The sequence below is a fragment of the Hyperoodon ampullatus genome (assembly GCF_949752795.1).
Source record: "Hyperoodon ampullatus genome assembly, chromosome: 2".
Classification (NCBI taxonomy): Eukaryota; Metazoa; Chordata; class Mammalia; order Artiodactyla; family Ziphiidae; genus Hyperoodon; species Hyperoodon ampullatus.
In genome coordinates this window covers 197854578-197874780 of record NC_136915.1, presented here as the reverse complement: position 1 = coordinate 197874780, position 20203 = coordinate 197854578, and the positions used below count along the sequence as shown (strand labels likewise).

The 20203-nt window shown below is 61.8% G+C and overlaps 2 protein-coding genes across 2 annotated transcripts; both read left to right on the top strand.

Moving 5' to 3' along the window:
- Positions 1 to 404: 404 nt before the first annotated feature.
- Positions 405 to 9332, top strand: PTPN7 (protein tyrosine phosphatase non-receptor type 7; the record flags this gene model as incomplete). The annotated part of the gene is given in 11 exon segments (XM_079698436.1): positions 405 to 464; positions 2228 to 2318; positions 2320 to 2396; positions 2806 to 2989; positions 3277 to 3361; positions 4509 to 4585; positions 5708 to 5845; positions 6155 to 6265; positions 6900 to 7057; positions 8356 to 8469; positions 9239 to 9332. Coding segments are annotated over 10 exon segments (1086 nt in total). The 5' UTR covers positions 405 to 464; positions 2228 to 2270.
- Positions 9333 to 12225: 2893 nt separating this feature from the next.
- Positions 12226 to 19790, top strand: ARL8A (ARF like GTPase 8A; the record flags this gene model as incomplete). The annotated part of the gene is made up of 7 exons (XM_079697693.1): positions 12226 to 12416; positions 16819 to 16899; positions 17194 to 17267; positions 18600 to 18693; positions 18891 to 18958; positions 19205 to 19275; positions 19741 to 19790. The coding sequence occupies exons 1-7, from the start codon at positions 12294 to 12296 to the stop codon at positions 19788 to 19790; spliced, it is 561 nt and encodes a 186-aa protein (XP_079553819.1). The 5' UTR covers positions 12226 to 12293.
- Positions 19791 to 20203: the final 413 nt, after the last annotated feature.

Sequence of the window (20203 nt, the reverse complement as noted above, 5' to 3'; positions counted from 1 at the left end):
GGGCGGAGGTCACACCCCACAGGTCCACCCAAGCTCCCGCCCCCTGCTCCCCATCTGGGCACCAGAGCCAAGTGCTTCCTCAGCTCTGGACCTCCTGAGCCCCAGAGGGCCATCCTGTTCTCCACCTGGAGGCCAGCCCCTCCCCACCGCCCCCTCCTGCATGCCCACCCCCGGGCCTGTTGTACGTCAGTGCTTTTTTGCTGTCGCCCTTTGATGGCTGAATCAGAGAAGTGGGTGGAAGGGGAAGGATGGGACTGTGGGTGCCGGGAACGGAGGGCGTCGGGACTGTTTCAAGGTGACAGGAGCCGAGCAGGGAGCCAGCAGGAGGCCCGCTGGTGAGGCAGAGGTGGGCCATTGGGGTCTTGGACTTGGGCACCCCCCTCCCAGGCCAGGCTTCAGGCACCCCAGCGGCAAAGAAGACACAGGGGTCCCCTGGTGTGAGAGCCAGAGGCTGTCTGCTCTCCGTGGGTCTCTGAGTAGACGTCAGGGTTCTGGGAGGAGGCCTGGGGGGGCCTGGGGGGCGGGGAAAGCCCCGAGACCCTCCTACCCTCCAAGCTGTCTTCACTACCGACTCCCAGGGCAGCTGGCCCGGCTCAGGCCAGAGGCGGCTGGGCGCTGGGGTGTGGCTCAGAGGGCCTGGGATGACCCTTCCGGCCTGGCCCGAGCCTGGCCCCTTGGGGGGCAGGAACTCCTGCCTTCCCTTGCCCCACCCCGTCTGTGCCCACTTCGGTTTGTGCCTGGCATGATTCCCGCGGCTTGAAGGGGCAAGGGCTTCCCGGGCGAGGCTCCCAGGCAGAAGCAAAGAAGTGGAAAGCAGTCTCCAGCTGAGGTCCGTGGAAGCCAGAGTACCCGGGCCTCTGCGGGGCAGCCTGGAGCTAGGCTCGGCTCCACCCTGCCCCACGAGCTGGCAGAGGCTGGACGCCCCCAGGACCTGGAGGAGATGCCCTGGAGGACGGGGCCGGCTGGTCAAGGACGGCCCAGCGCCTCGGCCATTCCCAGCGAGCAGGGCCGGGCCCGTGGCAAAGGTGCTGGGACAGGCCAGCGGCCCCCAGAGGGGCAGAGGCGGGAGGCCGCCGACCCCTGGTGGTGGCAGCAGGCAGCTGGGGCGTGCGTGGGTGGCAGCGAGGAGGGGCGGAGGGAGGAAGCTGGCTTCCTGAAGCCTTCTCAGCCCTCAAAGACAGACCAACAGACAGACAGACAGCTGGCGAGAGGCGCTGGGGGACACAGCTGCTTCAGTACGTACCTGAGGGGGCCGGGGAGGAACCCCACGGGCCAGGGCTGTGCGAACCTGGGGAGACACGGGAGGGCATCTGGCGGGGGGGATGAGTAGGAGGGTGCCCGGGACCACGGTGCCCGGCTGGGGCGCGGGTGCTGACCCCCTGATGTCCCCGAGGGCCGGGCAGGGCCCCGAAGGGAGAGAAGAGGCGGACGAGGCCCTCCTGCCGCGAGAGCCTCTCTGCCCACTCGGCCCCTGCGGGCGCGGTGACCCCACAGCCCCTCCCGGACTTGGAAGCTGGGACCCTGGTCTGGATGATGGGGACTGTCCCCCAGAGGAGGGCCCCCCACCACCTCTGCGCCCCCTCTTGTGCCCCCAGCTGTTGCCTCCCCATATGCGCTGTCGCTCAAGGGCTTGGTGAGGCCATTTCCTGTGACGGTTACCGAGGCGGGCTGGGGGGGGATGGGCAGAGGAGGAAGGAAACACCCCCAGCCTCCCTCCTTGGACAGAGACCCCAGAAGCCAGGATGACCCTGGGGCTGGAAGTGCCAGCAGCCGGGCGGGGGTCCCGCTGGGCCAGCAGCCTGCAGGCCCGGGGCCCTGGCTGGCTCCAAGGCTGCAGGAGGCCTCCACCTTCCCGTCCAGAGGAGGCCCCCGTACACCCAGAGGGGGTGTGTGTGAGACCTTCTTCCATCCAGAACCGCTGTATTCCCCCCTCGTCCTCCCTGACCTGGCCTCCAGCGTCGGGCTGGGGCAGCACCCTGCCCCGCCCCCTGCCCCCGGATTCCTCCCTATCTTCACCCACAGTCTCTACCCTTCATCTTGCCCTTACTCTAAACACAGGCTGCCGCCTCCTGGGTGCCCCTGCAGAGATCCTGACCTTCCCAGGGTGGAAACACCGCCACGTCCTGGGGAACGGAAGACACCCCAGTGAAAACAGAGGTGCCAGAGAGCAGAAAGCCGGCCTGGGCCTGGGAGCCGCCTCTGGCCGGCCAGGCAGCCCAGAGATCAAAGCTCATGGTGGAGTGAGCCTCCCCTGGGCCCAGCCCCCGAGCATGGTCCAGGCCCGCGGGGGGCACTCCAGAGCACAGCCACCGGCCACCCCTTCCCCTGAGGGCAGCCATGACCCAGCTTCCACCTGACCAGGCGCCAGCCAAGAAGCACGTGCGCCTGCAGGAGAGGTGAGACCTTTTCCGGGAGGGGCTTCCCTCCTGCGGGACCCTCGCCACCTCTCCAGGAAAAGGAAACCAGATGTGCTCATTTGCATGTCATTTGCATGCCCTTTACCTGTCTGGGGCACAAGCTCTGCGTCAGCCTCGCACCTGTGCCCCAAGCCCCAGGGCGGGTTGAGCACCCCTGGAGGGGGCCGGGGCCTCCAGACCTGGATGCAGGTCGGAGCTTTAGGGGCCGGGCTGGGAACGGGAAGTGGGGGCACCAGCTCTGGCTGACAAGGGGTGGGGGTGCACAGGGCCCGGGGCCTCTGGGGCCAGGGGAGACAAGGAGCCGGCCCCCAGAGGTGCCCATAACAATCCTAACTGTCAGAGGCGGACCGCGCGTGGGCTTACGGGGCACTGGCCGTCTGTGCTGCAGGCGCGGCTCCAATGTGGCTCTGATGCTGGACGTGCGGTCCCTGGGGGCCGTGGAGCCCATCTGCTCGGTGCGCACGCCCCAGGAGGTCACCTTGCACTTTCTGCGCACAGCCGGGCACCCCTTCACCCGCCAGGCCCTGCAGCACCAGCCACCCAGCCCCAAGCAGCTGGAAGAGGAATTCTTGGTAAGAACGTGGGGTCCCCTCCGCGCCACTGCCCTTCTGAATCAGGAGAGCCAGCTGGCACCACTCTACCCTGGCCTGCGGGCCTGTCCCCTTTGGGCCCTTGGAAGAGAGAACCCCGGGGTCTCCAGGAAGGAACCCGCCCAGGCTCCCTCCTCTGCCCTCCGCCCCATCTAGACCTGCGTCCTGATGCCAGGAGGGAACAGCTGGGTCCCAGCTCTACTAGGAAAGACGGAGGGAGAGGAGGCTGGAAGGGGGTTGGCTGTTCACTTGCTTCCTCCCCCCGCCAGAAGATGCCCTCAAACTTTGTCAGCCCTGAAGACCTGGATATTCCTGGCCATGCCTCCAAGGACCGATACAAGACCATCTTGCCAAGTAAGGACTGCGGCAGGGGCCTGGGGCTGGAGGCGTTCAGAAGGCAAAACACAGCCTCAGCCAGGAGAGAGCTGCCGTACGCAGAGGCTCTTCTTCCGGCAGAGGAATGCCCACATCCGGGCCTGGCTGGGGAAGGGGAGCAGTTGCCACAACCAGGATGAGGATAGGACCGCACTGTGGGCCAGCGCTGCTCAGCGGGACCCCAGGAAGTCGGTCTGTGGTGTTCTTGTCCCCATTTGACAAATGAGGAAACCAAGTCACAGAGAAGTTGTGTCACTTGCTGGAGGTCACACAGCCAGTTGCACCAAACCTCCTTCCTCCTCTTCTTCCCACGTGGGAAAGGGTCCACACAGGTCTGCGGGGGGACAGGCCCCGTCAGGGTGGCTCCCCGAGAGGGGGCTGAGGATCTCAGATGGACGCAGTGAGGAGGCTGCAGATGGGGGTCCCGGGGTCAGCACCTCCTGTATTGCAGAGGCAGGCACAGGCCCTCTGAGCACGAGGCCTGGCGACACTCTCCCCTCCCGCTCTGCTCAGAGCAGCCTTGTCTGGCCAGGCCACCTCCAGATACCCCCAGTCTGGAGGCCACAGCCCTCTGCCTGCCTGGGCCAGTCCAGGGGCTGTTAGCACTCACGGAAGGGGGAGCTGCTCCTGGCCCCGAGGCACCCTCCGTCCAGACCAGCTGGCCCTGGGGAGCCTGCTTCTTCATCCGGCTTGGACTGGAGTTGGAGAAAGGCCCCCTTAGATGGCCGGGCTGACCCGCCCTGGGGGTGGAATGAAGCCTCAGTTCCAGTCTGGCCTCTCAGGAGACAATATCTCTTTTTCCATTTGTATTGCTATGACCCTGTTCTGTGCCTCACTGATCTCCAAACTAGAATGTCGTTCAGCAACGGCCCTCTCCTCGCTTGTCCATCCTGCCCAGCACCAGCCAGGGAACCTTCCCAGTTACTTCTTTGACCATGGCCCACTGCTGGTCAGGAACATTCTGTGGCTCCCTTCTGCGTGCATATGAAATAATGCCATAGGTATTGGCCACCTGCTACTTGCAGGTGCCGTGACAAGCACAGGACTCTCCTCTCTCTGGCCCTGCGTGAGTTTGCTTCGCTGGTCACACTTTGACCTGTGGCCTCTGCTGATTTTTACTTCCTAGACCCCCAGAGCCGCGTCTGTCTGGGCCGGGCGCAGAGCCAGGAGGACGGAGATTACATCAACGCCAACTACATCCGGGTAAGTCGCCGGCGGGGAAGGGGGGGCTGTGTCCAGAGAACCCACAGGACACCGCCTAGCACGGCTGGTGGTTGGGGCACCTGGTGTCCCAGCTCCGACTCACGGCTGCCACAGCCCTTCCGGGCCAAGCCGGCGCAAACAGGCCAGGACGCCAGGCGGGAGCACAGAGCAGACGTCAGACGCCGGAAGGAAGACCCCGGTCTCCTTGGCGCACCCCGTCCCGCGGCCCCCGCCAGCCTCACAGCACGGAGGGCGGCTCGGGCCAGGCCCAGCCTGCGGCTCCCAGGTCTGCACGGAAGGTGCAGCGCCAACTGGGGGCGCTCGGCCGGCTCCCTCCCCTCTGGCCTTCGCTGCTCCAGGCAGCCCCTCCTTCGTGGAGATGGCTTCAGTCAAGGAGCCGGGAGGCGGGGAGGCCAGGTGGGCTCCATCCCCGGCGTCAGCCCGCAGGGGTGGGAGGCGGCAGGTGCAGACTGCGCCCTCTAGCGGCTCAGAGTGGGTGGGACCGTGGCCGGGCGCCCCGGTGAATAGCCCGCAGCCGGGGCCGCCTGGGGGGGAAAGGCGGCCTGGTGAAGGGGGGTCTGGATTTCACCGTCCCCTGAGGAGCAAGAAGCTGAGGATACTGAAGGGGAGAGGAAAGGCTGGCAGGAGTGTGCTACGCCTCGCTGCTAAATACAGAAAGTAGCATGTAAAAGGGAAACATGCGCTCAATAAATACTGAACTGTTTTCTTCGCCTTTTGCGCTAGTATTCAATAGAAAGCAGCGGGGGAGGAAGGGAACATTCACAGAGGCCCTGAAAGATGCTAGACTCAACCCAACACACTTCGTAGAGTTTGGTCTGCACCACGTGCTGCTGGACGGCCATTACACCCCGTTTACAGACCAGAAGCTGGGAAACTCACTCTCGGCTGCACAGGCAGTGAGCGGAACAGGGGTTGGAACCCGGATGTTCTCACTCAGAGCCCGTGTCATGTCCCCCATGTGGCGTCTGGTGTGTGTGTCTGTGACGTGTGTGTCCGGGCTGCACGGTCCCTGGCTGCAGCCTGAGTGCGGCACCTGCAGGTCTGGCCGCCCCAGGGCCCTGGCCTCACCGCCCACCCTTCCCCGGCCTCCTCCGCCTGCAGGGATACGGTGGGAAGGACAAAGCCTACATCGCCACCCAGGGCCCTATGCCCAACACCGTGTCAGACTTCTGGGAGATGGTGTGGCAGGAGGAGACGTCCCTCATCGTCATGCTGACTCAGCTCCGAGAGGGCAAGGAGGTAGGAGGCTGAGGCACAGTCAGTCCCTGGCGAACCCAGACGGACAGGCTGCACCCACGTCTGCAGCACACCCCTGCTGGGGCAGCTCCGGGCAGGGGCCTCCCCTGGGAGCTGAGGACACCTGTCAGTTCCTGAGACACGTGGCGGGGAGGCCAGCCCCAGCCAGAAGCAGGGGTCGGGGGGCACTTTATCTGCAGGGGTCAAGTTCAGCACAGCCCAGCCCTTGCAGCGGGGGTGGAAATGCCGCGGGGGTGTCCCCGCTCCCATCTCCGCTGCCCTGGCCCCTTACTCCCAGCTCCCTGCCCCCAGAAGTGTGTCCACTACTGGCCCACGGAGGAGGAGACCTACGGGCCCTTCCGCATCCACGTCCAGGACGTGAGAGAGTGCCCAGAATACACCGTGAGGCAGCTCACCATCCAGGTACCGCCCTCCGGTCCACAGGGAAGTCGGGCCACCCTCACTCTCTGGAGCTTCCCTGGGAGGCACAGGTTTACTCAGGGAAAGCTGCTTGAACCCACATGTAAAGAGCTGCTTGGGACCAGAAGAAGAGGGATGTGGGTGCCGCCCTCAAGGAGCCTCTAGTCCAGTAGGGCAGCGCCAGCGATCCATGTGGGAACCGCCAGGAAGGCCCAGCGGTCTGTGCCAAGCGCCCGGAGGAGGGGGCGGGGTCCTGGCGTCACTGCTGGAGGAACCGAGGGCCGTTTGACAAGATGCTTAATAACTTGTAAAAGTGCCTAAAAACGCTTCTGTTACTGTGTAGCATCTTCTGCTCTCCAAAGCGTTTATCCTCCGACCATCATGGTCCCATTTTCAAGGTGAGGAAAGTGAGGTCAAGGGACTCACCCAAAGTCACGTGCTGGCTGGAGGCAGAGCCAGGACTGGAACTTGGGTCTTTCCGCCCTCCCCAGAGGTGTCCCAGGAGGGAGCGGTGGAGCAAAATGAGGAGGACAAGGCTGGCGTCTTCTGCTCGGGCTCACTCCAGCCCCAGCACCACAGAAGAGGACGGGCGATGCCCTCATCCTGTCCCCTGTTCTCGTGCTTTGTCCCCACCCAGCACCAGGAAGAGTGCCGGTCAGTGAAGCACATCCTCTTCTCGGCCTGGCCTGACCACCAGACCCCGGAATCGGCTGGGCCCCTGCTGCGCCTGGTGGCCGAGGTGGAGGACAGCCCAGAGACAGCTGCCAACACGGGGCCCATCGTGGTCCACTGCAGGTATGTGGCCCCTCCTCCGGAAGCCCTTCCTCCCCACTGGGTCCCTCCTGGGAAGGAGTCTAAGCAGAGCGGGCCTAGGTCGTGGACAGGAACCTCTCGGTCATCCAGCAAGCGCTCTGTCCTTCCCTCTGGCTGCACAACCTGGACGTGTGGGCTGGACACCCAGGCACAGTCCAGAGAGGCAGCTCCCGGTCTGCCGAGGCAGGAGACGATCCCCGCTGTCAGGAAACGCATTTCTTCACTCATGAATGTTTACTGAAAACCTGGTATTGCCAGGCACAGTGTTAGATGCTTAAGGAGACAGCTGTGAACAAGACAGTTTGGTTTCTGCCAAGTTTTATGGTCTGGTGGGAGAGACAGCCAATGAAACGAACAGGACGCAGCATGATGAGAACATCATGGGGAGTGGTGGGGGCACAGAATGAAATCACCCAGCCCAGACTTTGGCCAGGGAATGTCTTCCAGGAGAAATGACCTCCAAAGTAAGCCAAAGTAAGACCTGAAAGGTGAATTAGCCAAGCGAAGATGGGGGGGATGGGGTGGGGGGCAAGCATGCCAGGCAGATGGAGCAGCACGTGCAAAGGCCCAGAGGTGCAGTTTAAAAACTGACTTGATGCTGGGAGCAGAGTCAGCGAGTAGGGGCCGGATGTCACGTGGGAAGGGGGCAGGGATGGAAAAGCCTGGAAGATAAGTGATGAGGGGCCTCGCAGGACTGGCTTTGCCAGTTACAAAGAATACTTAGGCCACAGGGTAAGAAGTGGATTGGGGTGGAGTCGGGGGTGATGCAGGGGACAGACTTAAAATAAGGAAAGCATTTGGGATGCACATTCTCACTAGAACACAGCGGCCAAAAGTACAGGCAGAGGGGTCTGGAAGCCCCTCCCGCAGGTGCACCCAGACACAGTGCTGGGAGGTCAGGGGCTCACAGGGGAAGACTTCCTGAAGAAGGGAGGAAGTCAAGGGCACTACAGAGCAGAAGGGACAGGGCAAGGAGGCCGAGCACCAGCAGCTGTGAGGACGCGTCGTGGTGAGGGAAGGACGTTCCGCGGGGTCATCCAGCCCAGCACGGGCACTGTCAGCAGGAAGCTGCTGTCCCCCACCGAGCAGGAGAGTGCTCCTCAAAACGTCCACAGGGACGCGAGGGCGACCTGGACCGGCTTTAGGGTGAGGCCAGTGAGGGATGCAGACGCCTCCGTGGCCGCCCCCCACCCCGTGGAGGCATCCCTATTTCCCTTCTGTTTGCCACCCACCCGGCCCCCTGTGACCTCCCCGCCCCCTCCCTGGACTCCTGGACCCAGCGCAGGGATCGGCCGGACTGGCTGCTTCATCGCCACCCGCATCGGCTGCCAACAGCTGAAGGCCCTAGGGGAAGTGGACATTCTGGGCATTGTGTGCCAGCTGCGGCTGGACAGGTGGGTCTGTGGACTGAGTGGGGCACTTCACCACGAGGCACTTCCTGTGGGAAAGGAAGGGGCCCCTTTCGCTTAGAGAGCTGTTCTTGTGCAGCTCACACCCTGGCGGGGGGCGGGGGTGGTGGTGGCAGAGGTGGGGCACCTAGAGTGAAACAGGCCACCCTATGGATTTACCCGAGCTTTCAGTCTCTTCTGTTTCTTGTCTCTGTTTTTCCAAATTCCCTACTCAGGGAAGAGGTGGGGGGAAAGAGTACGGTTGGTTCTGGAAACTAGGCGGCCATAGGCGAAGCACAGAAGCTCACTGGATTTGGAGACAGCGGACCAGGGTGCATCTCACCGAGCTGTCACTGTGTTTCCCTGGGTCCCCATTTCTTTATCTAGAGAGAAACAATGGCCCTTTCCCCAGAGAGCTGCTGTAAGGAACGAGTTAACTGATGTGAAAGTATTTGGGGAACACGAGCGCTTACTATACACATATATAGAATTATTACTTCTGAGATTACCGGGAAGAGGAAATCTTGGGGTCAGGAATGTTCCTGGCCCAGCCTGGGGACTCAGGGGCTGGTTCTGCCCCAGGAGCTGAAGGGTCAGAGAAGATCCCTGCCCGCATGGGGCCCCTCCTACCCCCCACCCCGGGCTGGGGAGGGTGCAGCGGGAGGGGTCTGCTGCAGAGAGGATGCACCTGGAAGGAGGAGCCCGACAGGCCTTCGGGAAGGTCAGGCTCTCCCCTCCGGACCGCTGTTCACGGCCTGTGCACCTCTCTCTGCAGGGGGGGCATGATCCAGACCGCGGAACAGTACCAGTTCCTGCACCACACCTTGGCCTTGTACGCCGCCCAGCTGCCAGAGGAGCCCAGTCCCTGACCCTGGCACCCTCCCCCACCCAGGGCCGCTTCCCTGGGCCTGGGAAGGTGGGTTTGGGAAAGTGGGCCTTGTGACCTGGGGAACCCCCTGGGTGGGCATGGGAACAGGGTGCCCCTCGGGGTGTGTCTGGGGTCACAGGAAGCTGGACGGTGAGGACAGGGCTAGACACTGGTTCTTCAGCACTGCCCACTCCCCTGATCCCTGCAGAGGCCCCCAGTGGACACCAGGGGCAACCCCCCATGTCCCTCCGAGCTTAAAGCTGGCAGCTGACCTTTACAACAGAGCTGGGAAAGAGGCCCGGGCATCCTGGTCCCTGAAACGCCGTGTGAGCCTCAGTCTCTTCCTCGGACGTGGACATCAGGTGCTTTACTGCCACCGGGGGAGAACAACCAGAGGAGCACCTAGAAGCCACACCAGCTGTACCCACTTCCTGGGGCTGGCGAGAGAGTGACCCCAAGATCACCCCCCACCCTGGCCCAGCCCGAGAACAGGCCAATGACCTGAGCTGGGAAAAGCCTGGTGCTACCTTGGCCAAGTCCTCAGCATCCTAGCAGGGACTCGCCTCTTCACCCACATCTGTGAGGCTGGACACCCCCCAAAGAGAGCAAGGACCAGACTACCCCTGTGCCCACATGAGTGTCCGGGGAGCAGGCTATGGAGGTGACCTGGTGGGACAGTTGAAATCTCTAGAAGAGGGAAAGTGTGCGGACCCCTTGGAGGCCCAGACAGCTGCCCCTGCCTCCGTAACTGCCAGCCACCCACCCCAGCTACTCTCCAGGGAGGCCCAGCATCCTCTGCCTGCCTTCGGACCCCAGAAGGGACTCCGAGTACCCAGGGAGGACACGAGACGAGCAAGGAGCCGAGAGCACTGCCTGACTTCAGATAAGCAGCCCTGCCATGGCCTCCTCCCCGCAGAGCACGCCTGGATGGCTGGCTGTGGCCATGAGCGACCCGGGTTAAAGCACCTCCATGGACCCAGGGGCTCAGGCTGAACCCGGACCCCCCATAGTCTACCCCGGAGAGCTAACTCGCCTCCGCACCTCACATCCGCACGATGTCCAGGGCCCCCTGGATCTATCTCAGGGCTGCCCACCACCCCCCAGGGAGGCGTCCAAACCCTTCGTCCTTGAATCCGAGACGGGCCGCCCGTGGGGAGGAAGGTAGGCACCATCTTTCCAGGTGCTTGGCCCCTGGGGGCTGCCTTTGCTGGGGCCAGTTCTCTGAGGAACCCCCCAGGGAGCTGGGTCCCTGAGAACAGCTGGCCTTTCCCTCAGACAGCGCTTCTGGAAAACATGCAGCATTGGAACGGAGGGTGACTTCCTTAATGCTTCTGCTGGTCCCCTCCCTCCTCACCGCCTGGGAATGGGCTCACCCCCTCCTGAAGCTTTCTTGCCCTCTGAGAGGCACTCCCGGGGCCTGTGGCGCTGGGTGCAGGGCCATCAGGCGCCTGGTCCTCCCTGAGCTCAGACCCCACAGGAGGAAAGCCACCGCACAGGTGGCAGGCTCCCCTCCCTGGGCGCTGTTGCCCCAACCCTGTCCCAGAGCTTGAGGACAGGCTCTGAAGAGTGACCAGGTGGGAAAATAAAGACTTCTCGGATGACTGAGTCATTCCTTCTTTCCCTCTTTTTCTCAGGCCTCTGGAGCCTCTTTACATCAGTAGAGAGAGTAAGAATCCCCAGACCAGGAACAGGCTGCTGCTCTTTACCCCAGGACGTGCACTTTACAGCCCTTCCAGGGACACGTGAAACAAAGTGACACTGGAGTCAGTCTGGGAAACGGGCAGAGGTGCTCCTTAGGAGCTAGAGAGGGACTCACAAAGGGCAAGGACTAGAAAGACTATGTAAGTTAATAACTTAATAATCCAGGATATTGCACAGGCCCGGGACTTTGTGATTCCTCCACTTTGGCAACTGATCATTTGGGGTCATCTCGGCTGGGCTTGGCAGATATGGTTGATATTGAAACTTTATGCGCCTTGGACTAAAACCACAGATGCCACGTGAGTGCCTGTGCAGGCCAAATAGGAAGGCACGCCCAAAGCGGGGTGTGGGCTCAGGGGGTCCAGCAGCCCCGAGCTTGGGTCCTCCCAGGACCAGCATCTCCGCAAGCCCCACACCTCCTACCGCCAGCTCTCCTGAAGAAAACTTTGGGTTTTACCAAAACAGGCCAACTTTTTTCATTTGCCACAAACCTCCCTAACGGGAAACCCCCCGCAGGACTCTCTCCGTTTAGTATCATGGTGGTCCCAGTAAAAGTCACTTTGGGCCAGAGGCTTCCGAAGCAAGTGGTCCCGGTACCTCGTGGTTAACAAGGCCTCACAGGTGGATGTTCCCCTCCACTGGGGCTCCGGTACCCAGAGGTGCTCAGAGGCAAGGACTCAGGGAACAAAAGATCTTAAGAGACCTCGTCCCCGCGTCCTGGGAAGCCACGGACCACCCTCCTCCACCCTGGAAATGGTCCCGCTCGACGGGGCCCTCGTCCACCTCGGGCCCACCGCCCTGTGAGAAGGAAGCGGGTGCCAAGCGGGGCACGGCAACCCGGGAAGGCGAAAAACAATCGGAGCTCTTTCCCCAAGTGCCCCTAGCGCACAGCAGCCCGGCCCGCCCCGAAGCCCGCGGGCGCCCCGCCCAGCGTACCCGCAGCCCGGCCCGCCCGGCCCGGCCAGGAGGAGCGCGCCCGCTCGGGGGCGAGCAGGGCCGGCGGCCGCGCGGGCGGAGGAAGAGGACGAGGAGGAGGACGACTGCGAGGAGGACGGCGACCGGGAGGAGAAGGACGCGCGGAGGCCACACCCATCGGCGCGCCGATCCGGCAGCGAGTCGTCGGCGGCCGCGCGCTCCAGCCGAGCCTCCGCCCGCACCGAGTCCGGAGCCGGGCCGCACCGGGGAGGGGCCGCTCCGGCCGCAGCGCGAGGGCACGAGGGGCGGCGGGGAGCCGGCACCGGGCGCGGCCGGCGCAGCGACCATGATCGCTTTGTTCAACAAGCTGCTGGACTGGTTCAAGGCCCTCTTCTGGAAGGAGGAGATGGAGCTCACGCTGGTCGGGCTGCAGTACTCGGGCAAGACCACCTTCGTCAACGTGATCGCGGTACGGGGCGCCGGCCGGCCGGGCCTCAGGTCCCCGCCGCGCCCAGCAGAGCGGGCCGCCGCCTGGCGTGGCCGGCACGGCTGGCGCCGGCGGGGAGGCGCGGGCCCGGGCGCGCGGGGCCTAGCACGGCCCTGGGGACCTGGCGGCGCGCGCCCGGGCCGGGATGGCACGGCCGGGCGCAGGGGCGGGGGACGGGGGACGCGGCCCGGGCCCCAGGACCGGCGGCGCCGAGGGTGTCACGAGGCCAGAGGGACCGCCGCCCGCGGAGACGGGCCCCCTCCGGCACCCGCACCCTGGCGCATGACGGGGCGAAAGTGCAGGGCCTGCCCGTGCGGCGCGCGGAGGGTCGCAGGACGGATGCCCGCGAGGCTGGTGGGGGGGCCCGGGCCGGCCCGGGCCGGCCCCACCCCGGGGGATTAACCCCTCCTGGCCGGAAGAGGAAGCCCCGGTGCTATTGATGGGGGATGGTGGGGGAGGGATCCCTGGGTGGAGTGGAATCAGCAGAGGCCCTGGGTTCCAGCCCAGACTCCTTCTCCACGGGGAACCTCTCCCCGACCGACCGTGGCGTGCAGCTGGGGTCCGGGGAGGATGCAGGGCACCCTAAAGGGAGCTCGGAGTCCCCGCCTGGCCCGGAAGTTGCAGGGCAGGAGGAGGTGCTTCGGACCCAGAGGATGAGTTGGAGGTGGAGGGGCAGGTCCACTCTGGGGACTCAGGGGAGAGTGGCTCTGAGGGCTTTGGGTCATCAAGACCGAGGTGGGCAAGTGTACGCCTTTCAGCGCCAGGGCAGTGGTGGGGAGGATTAAAATCTGCCTCAGAAAAGGGGAAGATGAGCTCTCTGGGTGTTTGAGCTGAGCTGCAGTAGTGGCTGCGGCCTGCATTTCCGAGAGGGCTGGGCTGGGCATGTGGGGCTGAGGAAGGCTTGGGCAGAGCTGAGGTGTCCGGGGACCCGGGCCTCGTCCGCAGACGGGGGTTTCTGAGAGCTGTGGAGCAGCCATACATGACAGGGGTCAGCAGAGAAGTGCGATCTGCCAGCCTGGGTACCTCCCCTGCCTGCATCCTGCCCACCTTCGAAGAGAAGGGTGGAGGGAGACTGGGGGGCAGGTACACCATGATGGCATGTTTGGGCACTGGCTTCCTTTCCCAAACATGTTTGCGATGACCTCTGCCCAGGGGCTCCTAGCCGCTCACCCAGCAGGACAGACTCTTCGGGCCCAGGCTGGGTTTGTTGCCACGATGGTTCCTGGGCTCCTGTCTGCCCAGGCTCTGGCCCTTGGTCGCAGGCCCCTGGTTAGACCTGGCGTTGACTTGGGCTCCAAAAGCAGGAGCGCAACTCCTGGCCTCGGGTCCTGCGGGCCTGTGGCTTATCTCCGAGGTGCCGAGATCTGGGAGCTGTCTCCAGGGTGAGGCCGAGAGCGGACCAGTCGGTGCTGCTGCTGCTCTTGTGGCTCAGCCCGGGCATCACCTCTGGTCCCCAGGGAGTCTCTCCTCCTAGAGCGTTTACAAAGCTGTGTTCCTAGGCGGGGATCACAGGAACCCAGGCGGTTCCGTGTCCTGGTCGTGTCCAGAGAATGGGATACTCTGGCAGGTCAGAAACGGAATCCAAGAGTCACAGGTTTCACTGCCAGGGTCAGGAGTTTCTGAGGGGTGCAGCGAGGGCTCCCCTCCCCAAGCCGGGCCTTCATCTTTATGACATAAATTTGCCACCTCAACTCACACATCCTAAAAGTGCAGCCTGGATTTCCCTAGAAAGAGGCTTCTCCAGAACACCCATCTCCCTTGTGGGCTGCAGTGGGAGTGCCCGCGTCCAGAGTTCTCAGCTCCTCCAGGGCCACGGCATTTCCGCCCACCAGTGTATGATCACAGTGGAGCGTCTTTCAGGACCCCGGGCTCTGGCCCACGCCCACCACTGACCTTCTGAATCCCCTTTGCCTCTTCTTTTGGCCTTTCTTTGTCTCAGCTTTTACCCATTTAGTTTTTTTCTACTCATCCTATGAGTCCGACTGTAAATAGAAATTGAGCTTATGTGTAAGCTGCTCAGCTGGCTAATGTGAGCTGGGAAACATCACAAAGAGACTGCAGTGCATCTGAGAACCCAAAACTCACTTTCTGAGTTCTGAAAAACTTGTGCTGCCAGAAAGTAGGAGATGTTTTGCCCGGGGGAAACAAGAGGACCATTTTCAAATATTTACAAGTGTAAAAAACTGTCCAGTGGAAGAACTAATTTCGGGGTTCCCAACGGGTAGAGTTGGGAAGATGGATTTTTGACTCATTATAAAGCACTCTGGAGCGTTGGAGCTGACCCAGGAGCCAGAGGGCATTCAAGTCTGAGCCAGGGGTTCCAGCAGATGACTTTAGGGTCCCTGCTGACCTTGAATGAGGAGCTTGTGAGATCTGAGGCCTTAGCCGGGAAATGCAGCTGTGACTGGTTCCAGCTTAGCTCTGATTCACAGCTGAACTGGAAATACTGGGGCCGGGGCGCCTGGCTCCCTGAGGGTCCTCCTGGAACCCTCCTTTGTCTGGGATCACATTCTGCCAGGCTAGGCTTTTCATTTCTGTGGGAGCCTGTGAATGTTCTGGGTTGCCAGAGAGCCATGATGGTTCCTCGTGTACGGAAACCATTTCCAAGCACTTTGTGAGCTCTACTTGCCAATTTTTAGGAAACCAAAGCCCTTTCCTGCCATTTCACAGAAGGAAACCCTGAGGCCCAGAGAGGTCCAAGTGAGACCACAATGAGTGATAAACAAGAGCTGGGCTTCCTTCCTCAGGTCCACATTCTTCATCTGCCCAGTTGGGGATGGAGTGGGCTTGGGTCCAGTGGGTGCCCCATTCCACCTGCACCGTGCTGGGGTTTGTGGAGTTAAAGCACACATGGTTCTCCCTACTTAGCCAAAAGCAAAACATCGTCAGGGCACTCCCTGTTCCTCACGTTTCCTCACTGTTAGAGGCTCTTGGACCCTTTTGATATCTGATAAAAAACAGAGACCCGGGCTTCCCTGGTGGCGCAGTGGTTGAGAGTCCGCCTGCCGATGCAGGGGACACGGGTTCGTGCCCCGGTCCGGGAAGATCCCACATGCCGCGGAGCGGCTGGGCCCGTGAGCCATGGCCGCTGAGCCTGCACGTCCGGAGCCTGTGTTCCACAATGGGAGAGGCCACAGCGGTGAGAGGCCCGCGTACCGCAAAAAAAAAAAAAAAAAAAAAAATCAGAGACCCTTTCCCCAGAGGCGTGTACATACCAACAAAAATGTGCGCATACAGATTGTGTGCACCTTCAGGGGGTCTCCGAAGCCCCTCTTTGGCCTCCAGGTTAGGAACCCTCATCCATCTTATCTTGAGCATCAGTCTTGGGCATTCAGTGCTCACATCCGAGGGACTTGGTGAACGAGCTCAGGTGATTCCTGAAGATAAAAGGGAATCAATCCGTCTCATTGTGGTGGGGGGTCTTCATTCAGACTCACAGGTTCTGAATGAGAAGCCATCATGTCCTACACTTTGGCCAATGGTCAGAGCCCCTGACCACTCTGTGTGGCCTTAGGCAACTTACTCCTCCCACCTGGTAGAAGACAATGACATCATAACAGAACAAGGCTGTCCCCTCAGGTTCAAGGTTAAGTAAGCCCCATCTCCTTCAGCCTGCGTCTGGGGGAGAAGCAGAGGTGTCCTACATGTGAACGTGGAGATGACCTTGGGCGGAGTTTGGTCTGGCCTTAATAGAGGCCTGTGGCTAGTTTAGAACAATCTAGAGACCTTAGAGACAATTTAGAGGGGAGACGTGAGAATTGTTAGACTTTGAAAGTGGGTTATGGGAAACGGAATTACGGTTAACTCCTACTTACTGGGTGGACATTCACCAAGGTCAGTGTAGACGTGGCTCCTCTCCCGAGAGCTCTCGGTCTAGTCGGGGTGCACAGGGAGGAATACCCATCCTGCAAATGGGTACAGTACAAAGAGACCCAGAAGTCGCTTGCTGCGCGTTGCATTTGGGGCGTGGCTGACTTACCGACCCTCAGTTTGATGTGAACATTTACTACCGCGTGAAAGTGTAAACCTAGATTGTTTGACGTGACGTGCTCCACCGGAGGCTAGATACAGAAAGGGGGCTCTGGTCCAACAGAGAGGTGGGTTAGACCTCAGGAAGGACTTTCTCCATCCTGGTCGAGCGACTTCGAGGGGCCTGTTTGTCACAGGGGAGCTCGGGTGTGAGGTGGACACTGGGCTTGGTCACGGCCCGTCTTCCTTGAAAGCAGGGGGCGCGCGGGAGCTGCCCGGGACCCTGGGGCGCCTGAGAGGCTCCGGCCTGGCCTCTGCTTCATTCCCGCAGCCTTTTGGTCCGTGGCCGCCGCGGACGGCGCATCTGGGTCCTGGCGATTTTTGCCCCTTTTCCAATTCTGCCTCTTCCTTCCAGTCGGGACAGTTCAATGAGGACATGATCCCCACCGTGGGCTTCAACATGCGCAAGATCACCAAGGGGAACGTGACCATCAAGGTGTGCGGCCGAGCCGGCCCGGGCGCGAGCCCACGGCCGCAGGGGATGTGTGTGTGCGTGGGCACGTGTGCGCGTATGTGCACGTGTCGGTACGTGTCGGGCCCCCGGAGGAGAAGCTAGAGGAAAGCAGAGGCTTGGGTCCGACCAGATAGTTGGGGAAGGAGCTCAGGCAGGCTTAGGAGTCGGGAGGTAGAGAGCGAAGGAGTTCCGGTGGGGCAGGTGGGGGAGCACGTGGGAGCCAGGATGGATGGGGGGCCCGCCCGCTGCTGACACCCGCTCACCTCTCTTGCTCAGCTCTGGGACATCGGGGGACAGCCCCGCTTCCGCAGCATGTGGGAGCGCTACTGCCGAGGAGTGAGCGCCATCGTGTAAGTGCGCAGCAGGGCCGTGGTCGTTGGCAGGTGACTCACACCTGTGTGCAGCTGCCTTTGCTTCGACGGACGCTCTGGGCGCCCACCGGCCAGTCTGAGAACCAGAGGACTGACCACTTCGTGCTGAAGCGTCTGTGTGTCCCTCCTCATCTCCCTGCCTACCCCCGACCCAGACTCACCCCTATCCTGAATTTTGTGTGATCTAGTGGTTCATTCCCTTGCTTTTTTTCTTTTCCTTTCATTGTTGGCCGTGCCACAGCTTGTGGGATCTTAGTTCCCCAACCAGGGATTGAATCCAGGCCCTTGGCAGTGAGCGCCGAGTGCTAACCACTGGACCGCTAGGGAGTTCTCTCCCTTGCTTTTTAAAAATAATTGTATCCTACGTATATATGTGCCCAAACAAAAGATCATTTAGCTTTCGTTGTCTTTTGTTTGTTTTTGTTTTTGCGGTACGCGGGCCTCTCACTGTTGTGGCCTCTCCCGTTGCGGAGCACAGGCTCCGGACGCACAGGCTCAACCGCCATGGCTCACGGGCCCAGCCACTCCACGGCATGTGGGATCTTCCCGGACCGGGGCACGAACCCGTGTCCCCTGCATCGGCAGGCGGACTCTCAACCACTGCGCCACCAGGGAAGCCCAGCTTTTGTTGTTTTTAATCTGATTTTTAAATTTAAATTTTTATGTATTTTTATTTTCTAATAGTTTTTAAAGGTGACACTCCATTTACAGTTATATCAAAATATTGGCTCTATTTCCTGTGTTAAAGTACATTTTTGTAGCCTATCTTACACCCAGTAACCATATTTTTTTTTATTATTATTCTTATTTAAAAAAATTTTTTGGCTGCACAGCGTGCAGGATCTTAGTTCCCAGACCAGTGATCCAACCCTTGCCCCCTGCAGTGGAAGCTCCGAGTCCTATAACCACTGGACCGCCAGGGAAGTCCCCAACCTGATTTTTTAAAAAGCATTTTGATGCAAGAAAGTCTTCTGGGGCTTCCTTTGCTGTTTTCACCGCCTTGTCTAGCCAGCCCTGCCCTGAGAACGTAAGCGGGTCACTCTGGGAAGGACTTAGGTCTAATCCTATGGGGCCCAGCGCTGCCACAGGAGCAGCAGCTTCTCCAGGGGTCTGGGGGATGGGACAAGGGCAGGCCCCAGCAGCCCCTGCAGGTTCTCACTCCCATCCCTTCAGAAGACATTCTCAGAGCACCTGCCTGAGCCGTCCCAGGTGGCCTGGAGACCCCGGGGGGCCAGCCAGAGCTGCTGCAGCTCCTTTCCCCCCAACCCCGCAGCCTGTGGTGTCAGCTTGTCCCCACCTGCCGCCCCCCAGGTACATGGTGGATGCCGCTGACCAAGAGAAGATTGAGGCCTCCAAGAATGAACTCCACAACCTACTGGACAAGCCCCAGCTGCAGGGCATCCCGGTCAGCCCCGAGTGGAGTGGGAGGGTTGGGGGTTCGCCGGGAAGGCCGGGGACCGCTGGGGGCAGGTGGGGGTAAACACTGCTGGCGGCGGGGGGAGGGAGGGGTGCGGAGGCAACGGGGCTGCGGAAGCCAGCCCCCTCTGGGGGCAGCCTGGCCCTGGCTGCCCTGGACCGAGCCCTGCCCTCCCTTCTCGGCAGGTCCTAGTCCTAGGCAACAAGCGAGACCTTCCGGGAGCCTTGGATGAGAAGGAGCTGATCGAGAAAATGTGAGCTGGCCACTCTTCCCTGTCCTTCCTCCCTGCTCCCCAAACTCCCAGGCGCCAGAGCGGAGGGCACGTTGCTGCTCTCGGCGCCCACCGCTTGGTGGCGCTAGAGCGCACTTGCCTGAGCCCCGCCCTTCGCCCCCCTCCCCCTCCCCGTCCCTCTATCCCCGACTGCCCCCGCGCCCGACCCCCCGGCCCCCAGCCCCTTGCTCAGTGGCAGCCTCAGCAGACAGCTCTGGTCTCCTGCAGGAATCTGTCTGCCATCCAGGACCGAGAGATCTGCTGCTACTCCATCTCCTGCAAAGAAAAGGACAACATCGGTGGGTCTGGGGGCGTCGCTGCGCTCTCGGGGAGGGGCAGGAGGGGAAGGCAGCCGGTGGCTCTCTCCTTGGAGCCCAGAGCGCCGTGGCTCTCCTGGGCAGGACAGGCAGCGGGAAGCCCCGATCCTGAGCATCACCCCAGCTCTGCCGTCAACTGGTGTGTGATCTTGGGCAAATCCCCCCTCTTCTTGGGGCTCACTCCCCGCCTGTGACATCGTAGGGTCGGACCCTTCTGGTCTGAGGGACTCGTCCTGTGGCTTCGTCTCTTTCACCGCAGCCAGACGCCCTTGCACCCATCAGGGGCTGTTCGGAGCTTGACAGCTGGAAGCTGGGCTTGTGATGCCCTTAGGGTTGACCCTAGCTGCAGCGCGCCCCCTCCCCCCGCCCCCCCCCCCGGCCAGATGTGTGCTCTACCCTCAGGAGAACCAGCCCTGAAGCCCTGTAACCTCCTCTCTTGCCCCGCAGACATCACCCTACAGTGGCTTATCCAGCACTCAAAGTCACGGAGAAGCTGAGACTGAGGCCCCGCCCCCTCGGACCAGGGACCGCCCTCCGGATCTGAAGCCGAGCTCCCGCCCCCTCCCCCCGCCGCCCCCCCAAGCCCACCCCTCCTTACTTGGTGTGGGGAGGGGCCCTCTGGGGGTCCCAGAGTCCTGTTCTGCTGAGGTTTGAACTCCCGATTTTATTGTAAAATAACTTGCTCCCCTCCGGTCCCCTAACCTCCCGTCCCCACTCCCTTTGTCTCTCCGCCGCCCTGCTTCCCTCCCCTCTGCAGCCCCGCCCCACAGCCCCGCCTCCTCTCCTGTCCCGCTCCCTGCTTCCCTTTCCCACACTCTTCTGTTATTGTCCTGTGTGTACAGTATATATATGTATATATATTTTAATTTTTTAATTTAAGCAAAGACTAAAATCAACCATTTGATGCTGC